The 11,763-nt window shown below is 49.5% G+C and overlaps 1 protein-coding gene across 1 annotated transcript in view; it reads left to right on the top strand.

Annotated features, from left to right (window-relative positions):
- The first annotated feature begins 7,955 nt into the window (after positions 1-7,955).
- The window catches only part of adcy10 (adenylate cyclase 10), a 78,535-nt gene continuing 74,727 nt past the window's right edge, over positions 7,956-11,763 (top strand). The window contains exons 1-2 of the mRNA XM_033023491.1: positions 7,956-8,163; positions 8,734-8,838. Of these exons, the coding sequence (XP_032879382.1) occupies positions 7,956-8,163; positions 8,734-8,838 (313 nt within the window). The remainder of the gene's footprint in view (positions 8,164-8,733; positions 8,839-11,763) is intronic.

The following is an 11,763-nucleotide window of genomic DNA, read 5'->3' as shown; positions in this document are numbered from 1 at the left end:
CTCTACTGGCGATCGGCCGAAGCATTTCCCAGATGCGAGCAGGGAGAACAGCATCGGAGGGCCTCCGCACCCCAGCGTTGGTGGTAGTAACACCACAGGCGCTTACTGGGATCGACAGCAGTCGGTTGCGGCGTGGCGTTGTCGGCAGAAGGTGGAACGGTCCGTCTAGGGTGTCGTGAAGCTGTAGACACCCGGTTGATGGAAGCGCCGTCCTGCTGCTTGGCGAGCCACAGCTCGTCCGCTCGCTCGGTGAGTTGCAGAGTGTCGGTGAAGTCGCTACCGGCGAGGAGCAGGCGGATGTCATCAGGCAACTGCTCGAGGAAAGCCTGCTCAAAGAGGAGACAAGGCTGGTGACCGTCCATCAGCGAAAGCATTTCGCTCATCAGCACCGATGGCTTGCGGTTACCGAGGCCGTCCATGTACGGGATCCGGGCAGCGCGATCGAGGCGGCTGAGCCCGAAAGTACACAGCAACAGCGCCTTGAGGCCCTCGTACTCCTTGTCGGTAGGCGGATTTTGGAGGTAAGGAAGCAATCGGGTGGCGGTTTCTTGGTTGAGAGCGCCGGCCACCTAGAAGTATTTGGTGGAATCCACGACGAATTGCCGGATTTGAAACTGGGCCTCAATGTGTTGGAACCACACATGTCCCTCCCTCTGGCTTTACAATGGTAATTCGAGTTTCACTGTACCTTAATTGGTCATTGAACCTGACCTTTGAACATTTGAACATTTCACTCCTCCTCTTCTGAAATGAAATTCCTCGTATGTCGCAAAACATACTTGGCTAATAAAGTATTATTATGATTGATTGAGATTGTGATTATCTGACATTCTTTTGCCACCTTTTCACCTTTGTCACTTACTCCACCCATCTGCCAATTTTACTTCGGAGTCACGTGAGTGATTCCGTGAAGAGCCCGCTCAGCACGCATGCGCGGCATTACGTTCAGCAGAGCAACAGCGGCGCAGCGGGAGTCAGGCGCTCCCGCTACGGAGGTGAAAGAACGGACCGTCAGGTAAGCTCTGAGGTCGGGTTTTTCTTTCACAGGGAGCCTTCTGCTTTCAGGCAGAGAAGAAAGGCTCTTAGACAAACCTGTCCCCCGCTCGACTCCACGGAGGAGCGTTCCATCTGCGGGGGGGGCAGCAACAGAACAGACCTGTCCCCCGCTCGACTCCACGGAGGAGCGTTCCATCTGGGGGGGGGCAGCAACAAGGCGGTAGGACCGCTTAGCCGGCACTCCGCTATCCCGACACCGTGCCGAGCCCAGCCCCGCTAGCACCTGAGCAGCGGGCTGGAAGTAAAGCCACGGAAGAGGCGGCCGGCCGTTGGCTCCGACTTGTCGGACGGGGACGTCTCTCCACCTGCACGGGGAGGGGAGACAGCCGCCTGAGCCGCATGGAGCGGCTCTTGGAGCAGGAGCTCCAGCGAGACGCGCTTCGTGAGGGGCGCTCTCGCAGGGGGAATTCAGGCACTCCCTCCACAGTGCCTTGTGCACTGTCCATTGCTTCCTCCCTACCCGAGGGTAGCTTTGGTGACCAGGACTGGGCTGGTCAAGAACAGGGGACAATGGCTGAAGATCTCGGGAGTATGCAAGGGGTGCAGGAACAGGAAGAGCTGCTAGGTGTGGTGGAACGCTACGTGGAAACCCCACGTGCAGGAGGCCGTTAAAAGCCTGACGTCATCCATCACATCGTTTTCCTCGTTCCGTGGACAAATACGGAGATGACCACAACCTTCGTAAACAAGTCATAAGACGTGCCATAAAAATCCTACATTGCGGGGTTGTGCATACCCCAGCCACTGAGCCAGACCCACTGCTCTTTGGCAAAAACCTCACAAAGCATATGAAGGACATGAAAAAGGTTTTAAAAAACTTTCGGTCTCATGAGGGCAAACCAAAAACAATCATTCCTACGCAGCAGCACCCCATCGCGTCCATCAGTCGATGTCTACCATATGGGACTGATGAAAGCTCGGGGTCCGCATTCTATCACCAAAAGTCTTTCTTTAGACCAGGGCCCAGAGCGGACCCCATGGAAAATGTGCCACCCCCCAACGTCACCGCCACGTCAGGCGACATGCAACACTCGTTGGATCGGCAGGAAACAGAAGAATACCTATAACCATGGAGGTAGGTGGGTCTGGTTCCTACCAGCATATAGAGTAATACTAACACATGGGAGTCTATCACGAGTGATCAGTATATACTCAATGGCATTAGTGGATACAAATACAATTCATACTAGAAAAATTGCCACCAGGTCAACATTCACCCCAGAGGGTATTTTACATACAATTCAATTTTCAATTTATTGTCATTTGGACCCCTTGAGGTCCAAACGAAATGCCGTTTCTGCAGCCATACATTACAAACAAATAGACCCAAGACACAACATAATTTACATAAACATCCATCACATCGCTGTGATGGAAGGCCAAAAAAACTTATCTCTCCACTGCACTCTCCCCCCCGATGTCAGAGTCAAAGTCAAAGCCCCCGGCGGGCGATGGCGAATTGTCCCGTGGCCATTAAAGCCACGCCGGGTGATGCAAGGTCGCACACCGGGTCTTGGTGTTAGAGCCCCCGGCGTGCGCTCGCAAACTCCCGCGGCCATTCCAAGCCACGCGGGGCGGTGATGTAGGCCCCGCTCCAGGAGCTCTTCAACCCCGCAACTCGGGCGGGAGAAGTCGCCGTTGCGGGAGCCCTGAAAAGCGGTCTCCCTCCAGGGACCCGTGGGCTCCCGGTGTCGCCGTCCGCCAAACCCGCAGTTGCAGCCACCGAATCTCCGGAGGTCGGGCCGCAGCAGCGTCCACCACAGCTCCACCCGCTCTGGACTCGGCCAGCTTCGCGACGGTGAGGTGAGTAGTCGGCACCAGAGCCCCCGGTCTTCCTGTTGGAGGCCGCTCCTCGTTGCAGCCCCAACGACAATGGAGACCCGACAAAGAAAAGGTCGGGTCTCCCGTGCAGGGAGAGATTTAAAAGTTACCCCCAACCCCCCCACACCACCCCCACCCCCCCACACACATACCCCAACAAAAAATAACAAAAACTACATAAAAACATAGACATAAAATAATAAAAAACGCAGATGGACTGCAGAGGCCGCTGTTGACGAGAGTCGCGCCGCCCACAATTTTCCCCTCTCCGTTAAAGAAACGAGAGGGACAAGCTGAACTGGTGAGACTAATTACAAAGGGAATCATGGGAAAACCTGAACCTTTGCAATTCGTATCAAATATATTCACTAAACCCAAAAAAGATGGTGGATGTCGCATCATCATTGACTTAACTTCACTAAATATGTTTGTTAAGTATATACTTTTCAAAATGGAAACGGTTGTTACTGCCAAACAACTAAATTCCAAAGGATACTTCATGGCAAGCATTGATCTTAAAGATGTTTACTATTTAGTACCATTCACAAGGATCATCGCAGATACCTGAAATTTACCTGGATGGGGCAGCTATAGCAGTTTAAAGCGTTACCCAATGGGTTCACATCAGCCCAAGATTGTTCACCAAGACACTAAAACCAGCTCTGGCAATATTCAGAAGACAAAAACATATTGTCATGGCATATCTTGATGATATCTTAAATGGTAGGCAAGACCATGAAATTGACTATGTTAGCTGTATCAGCTACCAAACAGTTATTCGAAACCCTGGGATTGTCTTACATCCAGATAAATCTAAGTTGAAGCCATCCACAATCATGGACTACTTGGGCTTCACAATTAATTCAGTCTACGTTCAGACTGTAACAACGTTCAGACTGTAACATTGCCAAGAGACAAAATAGTGAATTGGCACAATCATGCAACAATTTAATGGTCAACAAACTACCAACTACTCGACAAGTAACAGAGTAATTGGGAAAATGGTAGCAGCATTTCCGGCTACATAATTCAGACCTTTGCACCAAAAAACGACATACAGGTCATTATGATCGTGTCATAAAGTTACCCACTGAAGCAATATCAGAACTACAGTGGTGGGCAAAAAACGTTTGGCATAGTTTCAGCCCTATTATCATCACTAACACTACGTTAGTTATTCAAACAGATGCCAGTGCTCAAGGCTGGGGAGCAACTAACTCTATATCCAGCACAAGTAGTAGATGGACTAACCCAGAATCATCGTTACCACTTACACTGGGCATTAATTATCTAGAGATGTTGGGTGACTTTTATGGTTTAACAGCATATGCATAAATATGCATCACTTGCATGTACGGTTACAAATAGATGATACTACGGTGGTGGCCTACATTAACCATATGGGCGGCATAAAATCGGTATCATGCGACAAGTTGGTCAACACAATTTGGCAATGGTGTGTCCAAAGACATATTTGGTTATCAGTAACTTACCTGCCAGGTAAGCTAAATACAGTGGCAGACACCAGGTCACGTTTTTCGCAAAAGTTATCAAGCAATATGGCACGCCAGATATCGATTTATTTGCATCAAGGCTAAATCACCAGGTACCTATGTATGTCGCTTGGGAACCAGACCCTGAGGCAGCAGCGGTAGATGCGTTCGCGCTGGATTGGGGAAATTCTTCTTCTATGCATTTCCTCCCTTCTGCCTCATCAGTCGGGGACTACGCACAATACAAATGGACTCTGCTTCAGGTATTTTAATAGTACCCGACTGGCCTACACAGCCATGGTTCCCAATACTCCATGACATGGTTGTTGAAGCTCCGATGGTATTCCCCAGTGACCCAGAGTTATTAACACCCAGTGTCGGGCACAAGCCAGCCGTGCCATGAAAAAATCAAACTCCTGGGTTGCAGATTCTGCACAAACCACTTCTGGGACTGGGATTATCATAACAAACCGTCGACACCATGTCAGCATCCCTCCGAACATCCACTAAAAAACAGCACTTGTCCAGCATCAAAAAATGGGAGAAGTACTGCTTGGATACAGGGACCACCTACTCAACCGCTACAGTTACCAACATACTGGAATTCCTGGCGAACCTTCACCACGATGAAGGACTCAGCTACAGAGCCATCAACACAGCTAGAAGTGCCCTGCCTGTCTATTTAAAACCAGCTCCAGGACAACAGGCCATGGGGTCCCACCCGCTGGTGGTCAAACTAATGAAGGGTATTTACAACTCTAACCCCCTAGACCAAGGTACACCCATACATGGGATGTCAGTGTGGTCCTGACATACCTCAGGGGATGGCCACCAGCCAGATCCCTCAACCTGGAACAATCTATGCTCAAAACACTCATGTTGGTGGCACTTGTATCTGCACAGAGGGTCCAGTCACTACACCTATTGCGACTGGACAGCATGCTCACAGCTCCAGACCAGATCTCTGTCGTTATCCAGGGACTGATCAAACAGAGCAGACCAGGAACACCTAATCCAGTCGTGGAATTCCGGGCTTACCCGCCAGAACCACGGTTATGTGCCATGACCCACCTACTATCCTACATAGACACAACCAAAATATTCGAGGGAGATGAAAAGCCTTGTGGGTCAGTCATAAAAAACCTTATGGTCGGGTGACGAGCCAAACCATTGCGAGATGGCTCAAGCAGGTGCTAAAAACTGCTGGGATAAACACTAACATGTACAAATTTTATTCCACCAGGGCAGCATCCACGTCGACGGCTAAAAGAATGGACGTGCCTATAGACCACATCCTGGCTACAGCAGGATGGTGGGGGGAAAGACCGTTCAGAAATTTTATAATAAGCCGTTGGCAAAACCTGTTTTATTTGCAGGAAAGATTTTACAGACTGCAAATATTTAATTTAAGCCCAGGGGAGCAATTTAATTTCTTGGTTGTTATTGTTAAAAAATACCATTGTGTTTTTCTACAAACAGATTCATTGGTTGATTACGATAACACACTTCCTCCCTCAAGGACTTCGGCAGTGCGTGAAGTAATAACTGTTACACGGTTTGAAATCACAGAGCTTTGAAGTCTTCATGGAATCACTCACGTGACTCCGAAGTAAAATAGTAAGATTAAACGAGAACTTACCAGTTTGAAGTTTGATCTGTATTTTACGAGGATTTACGATGAGGGATTACGTGCCCTCCGCTCCCACCCTCAATAATATGGATCAAACTGATAAACTGATGTCTCCTTGTCTTTACTATGTTTACTTCAATAACTGTGTCTATCTGTGATTCCACACCGCTGCTTTGAAGTATGCCGCGCATGCGTGCTGAGCGGGCTCTTCACGTAATCCCTCATCGTAACTCCTCGTAAAATACAGATCAAACTTCAAACTGGTAAGTTCTCGTTTAATCTTACTATTAACCCCCCCCCCCCCCCATCCCCACCTGTATCCACCTATCAATTACCAGGCTTTGTCCCGCCCCCACCTCTCTTTTCCAGCTTTACCCCCCCCTACTCAGTCTGAAGAAGGCCCCGAAACACTGTCTGCCCGTTCCCTCCACAGATGATGCCTGACCCGCTGAGTTCCTCCAGCAATTTGTGTTTAGCATTCCAGCATCCGCAGTTCCTTACGCTGTCAATTACAGGTCCACCAACAATTTTCCGTCAACTGGAATATGTGGTGCCTCGGCCGGGTGAGGCCTCATCGGGACCTCCCGGCTGAATTTGCCGTAGCCAACTTCCGAGGCCGACTTTGCAGGCCGGTATCTCGCCCCCCTAGCGGCCTAGGTGGAACGTTCCTGTACCGTTGGACTCCTCTCCTCAAGGGTGCTGGAAAATCAGTGGTGGACCTATATTCCATTTGCCTACCTAACTACTGCGCTCTAACCTTTTGTTCCTCTTATGAGGACAGAGTTCTGACATTTTTTATGGTCTTAACAAAAAACCTATTTTGTTTCTTTAATATTCCTATCAACATGGATTATCCCGCTTTAAACTTTACTTTTGTTTTAGAGATACATCACAAAAATAGGCCCTTCGGCCCACTGAGTCTGGCGCAGACCATCAATCACCCGTTCACATTCGTTCAATGTTATCCCACTTTCTCATCCACTCCCTGCATACTAGGGGCAATTTACAGAGGCCAATTAACTTATAAATCATTAAGGGAGTAAATTGGCTAGTGAAGTACTGTGCATGAAGATGCGCCCAAACTGAAATGTCACCCATCCTTTTTCTCCAGAGATGCTGCCTGACTCGCTGAGTTACTCCAGCACTTTGTGTCTATCTACTTATTGTGTCCCTGATTGTGATTCAGTACATACACCATACATGCAGCACGGAAACAGGCCCTTTGGCCCAACTCGACCATGCCGACCAAAATGCCCCATCTAAGCTTGACCTACCTTTACGTTAGACTTTAAACTTTAGAGATATGGCACGGAAACAGGCCTTCAATTCCATGCTGACCTGTGACCCCCATACACCTACACACTAGGGGCTATTTACAATTTTGTTTTACCGAAGCCAATCAACCTACAAACCTGTATGATTGAGAGAGTTAGATATAGCTCTTTGGGCTAACAGTATCAAGGGATATGGGGAGAAAGCAGGAATGGGGGTACTGATTTTGGATGATCAGCCATGATCATATTGAATGGCGGTGCTGGCTCGAAGGGCCGAATGGCCTACCTATTTTCTATGTTTCTCTGCCTGGAATGCGGGAGGAAACTGGAGCACCCAAAAAAACCTCACGCGGTCAGAGGGAGAAGGTACAAACTCCATACAGACAGCACCCGTCATCAGGATCGAACCTGGGTGCCTGGCGCAGCGAGGCAGCTACTCTGCCCGTGATTGGCACATGTCCCCCTCTACACCTTCCCTGTCCACAGTCCATCAGTGAAAGAGGGATCATTGTTCTGGGGAGGAACTATGACCCCTCACCCCCATTGTCTCCTCGTGACCTCACAATGGGGTGGTCGCCGGGGGGAGGTAACCGGGGGCGACGAGCAGTCGGAGGGGAGGAGGAGGAGGAGGAGGAGGAGCAGAGGTAGGAGGGAGGAACTCTGGTGGGGCACTGGAGGGACATGGATTACGTCGCCAACAAGCATGCAGTCAGCTTCGTCCGCCCTCTCGCCCGGATGAAGATCAAACAGAGGTCCTTCTTCGCAGGCACCTACAAGATCTGCAAGCTGGCCGCTAACGTGCCGGACTTGGTGGTGTATGAGGGGGTGGACAGACCCATCCCCGACGTCGAGCATTTCCATGGAGTCCTTCTCTTTGCTGACATCTCAGGTACCCGACTGAGGCCACTAGCAGAGGCACAGAGAGGGTAGACTGTCAGAACATTTCTCCCCTCAGGGTGGAGATGTCAAAGACTAGTGGGCATAGCTATAAGGTGAGGGGCAGGGAGGGAGTGGAGGGGAGGGAAGTGGAGAGGCGGGGAGTGGAGGGAAGGGGGGTGGAGGGGCAGGGAGTGGAGTCGGAGGGGCTGGAGGGGCGGGGAGTGGAGGGGGAGGGATTGGAGGGCTGGGGAATGAAGGGGTGGGGAGTGGCGGGCTGGAATGTTGGGGTGGAGGGACAGGGGTAGAGGGACGGGGAGTATGAATGTAGGGGCAGGGAGTGGAGAGGTTCAGACAGGGAGGGGGGTGGCAGTGGGGAGTGTGCGGGTGGTGGGATGGGGAGTGTTAGGGTGGAGGCAGGGTGGGGTGGAGGGCGGGAGGTGGTGGGGTGTGGTTGGAAAGAGGAGGGTGTAGGGGTGAGACAGGAGGGTGTGGAGGGATGGGGTGGGGGGGTTGAGGGACTGGGGATTGTAAGGGATGGGGCAGCTGGGTGCCCGCAACCCATATGCCATGCTCACCGCAGGGTTTACCAGCCTGACGGAGACCTACACCAAGAACAGTAAGAAAGGCAGCGGAGCCGATCACCTCACCCGCACGCTCAACGGCTACATCACTGACATCGTGGACCGTAAGTGGCCGGCAGTCGGTTTGGGTGTGGGGGATTGTGGCATTGCACGCTGGGCTCCACCTGGGGGGGGGGGGAGACTGAGGGGGTTGGGAGGGAAGCATGAAGTTTGAGGGTGACATGGAGGGGCATGTGGGGGCGGTGGAGGAGGGGGGAGGAGTGGAGACAGGGGGGAGGGGAAGAACAGGAGGGAGGGGGGGAGTAGCGGGAATGGAGGGGGTCACCTGGATGGGCAGGTGGTCTCGGGGAGGAAGGGATGGGGTGTTGTAGCAGGGGTGGAGGGGGTTGCATGGAGGGGTAAGTTAGGATGGGGGTGGGACGGGATGGAGGGGTGGAGATGAGGGGGAGGGATGGGGGAGTGTAGCGGGGAGTGGGGGGGTCGCATGGAGGGGCATATGGCGACGGAGAGGAGGGCCGGAATGGAAGGGGAGGGGTGTACAGTGGTGGTTGGAGAGGGAGGGGGGTGGTGGGTTAGACGGGGCAGTGTAGTGGTGGAGGGGCAAGGGGGGGGGGGGAGGTAGGGGGAGGGGCGGGAGGGACAGTGGGCATGGGGCTGGGGCTTAACGCACTGGGAGTCTAGTCACACTGGGAGTATTCTGTAGCTAACCACGAAGTGCTGGAGGAACTCAGCAGATCTGGCAGCATCTGTGGAGGGAATGGACAAATGATGTTTCACGTCAACTGATTGGGTCCTGACCTGAAACATCACCTATCCACTCCCTCCACAGTTGCTGCCTGATCCGCTGAGTTACTCCTGCACTTTGTGTCTTTTTTGTGTGGAAACCAGCACCTGCAGTTCTTCACTACAAATTAACCATTACTAATTTCCATCCTGCACTCGCTGAACACCATGCTCAGTCCGTCTAAACCTACCTGGTCTCCCGGTTGCTTAACACTTTAACTCCCACAATGACCTTTCTGTTCTAGGCCTCCTCCATTGTCAGAGTGAGGCCCAGCGCAAATTGGAGGAACTGCACCTCATATTTTGCTTGGACAGTTTACACCCCAGCGGTATGAACATTGACTCAGCGGGTCAGGCAGCATCTCTGGAGAAAAAGAATAGCTGACGTTTCGGGTCAGAACTATGCTTCAGACAGAAAAAGGGTTCCCACCCGAAACGTCACCTGTCTTTTTCTCTGGAGATGCTGCCTGACCTGCTGAGTTATTCCAGCATTTTGTGTCTATCATGGGGTAGAGATGAATCGGATGGTATTCTAGCTCAGTGATTCCCAGTTTTGATATCCATGTACCCCTTCGTAAATTTTCGTAAGCACTTGTACCCCCCGTTAAAAACAATCGTATTTCATTGTAAAAGTTGATACAAATTGCATACATTTTTATTTTGGATTAAGGTGTGCATATAAACAAAAGTTGTCTATAATATAATGTATAATTACTAGAATACAATTAATAAAGTATCCATTAAATATTTATTTAATTTAAATAATTGATCATCAATGTGAAGGATGAAATTGCTTATGTTGGGAAAATATTTTGGCTAAATTTGGCTCTGTAGTTAATTTCAACCTCAGTTGTGGTTCGACATCTAATATGCCGTTCCTCTTCTTCGTCTTAATGTCCACAAGGGCTGAAAATCCAACCACACAGGTATGAGCTTGGAAATGGAAAAATGAACTTTTGGGCTTTATCTATCAATTCTGGAAATTCATTTTGTGTTTGTAACCAAAAAGAAGATAATGTGTTCTCTTTATATTTGTTTTTTAAGAATCCATCAGAAGCTAGTTCCAACAGTTGTTCTTCTGTTTGTGACAGACCTTTTGGCACTGATTGATTGGTGTTGAATGGGTATCTTATCCACTCAATATCTATGTCCAATTTAGGGAAATACTTTTCTAGATTCATCTGTAAACTGTAAATGCTGTATATAATAATCATCGTTCCGTCTTCAATTTGTTCGCTTGAACTTGTCTGTAATTCATGAAGAGATGGAAAAGAGTCCACTTCTCCATTAACAACTCACTTTTGCCACAATTTCAATTTAGCCACTGGGGTGCTCACCTTATCTTGAATGTGAAATGTAGAAATGTATTTGCCTTGTAAGGACAAATTAAAGATTATTTAAAACATAAAATATGTCTATCAGATACGCTAATTGACAGAGCCATCTCCAGTCTTGTAAACATTGTTACAATTAGAAACATAGAAACATAGAACATAGGTGCAGGAGGAGGCCATTCGGCCCTTCGAGCCAGCACCGCCATTCATTGTGATCATGGCTGATCGTCCCCAATCAATAACCCGTGCCTGCCTTCTCCCCATATCCCTTGATTCCACTATCCCCTAGAGCTCTATCTAACTCTCTCTTAAATCCATCCAGTGATTTGGCCTCCACTGCCCTCTGTGGCAGGGAATTCCACAAATTCACGACTCTCTGGGTGAAAAAGTTTTTTCTCACCTCAGTCTTAAATGGCCTCCCCTTTATTCTAAGACTGTGGCCCCTGGTTCTGGACTCGCCCAACATTGGGAACATTTTTCCTGCATTCAAAGCTTTCATTAAGAAAAACCAGTAGTTCATTTCAAATAAACGAGAACACTTTTCCATGAGAAAGCCAACAAACCTCGGTATGGAACAGAAGTTGGGTATGTTTACTCCCCATTTCTTCGCACAGTTGTGAAAAAAGTCAGGCATTTAATGAACGTCCTTTAATATAATTTATGATTTTCATTGTTTTGTCTAGAACTTTTTGGGGGTCTGCAAGCCTCTCTGTGCAAAAATGTGTCGATTTTGCATCTGGTGCAATAGTTTTAATCCTTGAAACAAGCCCTTTTCTCGATCCGACCATGGCCTTCGCTCCGTCTGTGTTTATTCCAGCACAATGCTTCCAACCAAGTTTGTTTTGTTGCATAAATTCATCCATAATGTTAAAAATGTCTTCTCCAGTTGTATGTTCTGGCAAAGGTTGGCAA

Source organism: Amblyraja radiata, chromosome 7, assembly GCF_010909765.2.
Source record: "Amblyraja radiata isolate CabotCenter1 chromosome 7, sAmbRad1.1.pri, whole genome shotgun sequence".
Classification (NCBI taxonomy): Eukaryota; Metazoa; Chordata; class Chondrichthyes; order Rajiformes; family Rajidae; genus Amblyraja; species Amblyraja radiata.
The sequence above is the reverse complement of the archived record's forward strand: the minus strand, read 5'-3'. Positions and strand labels throughout refer to the sequence as shown.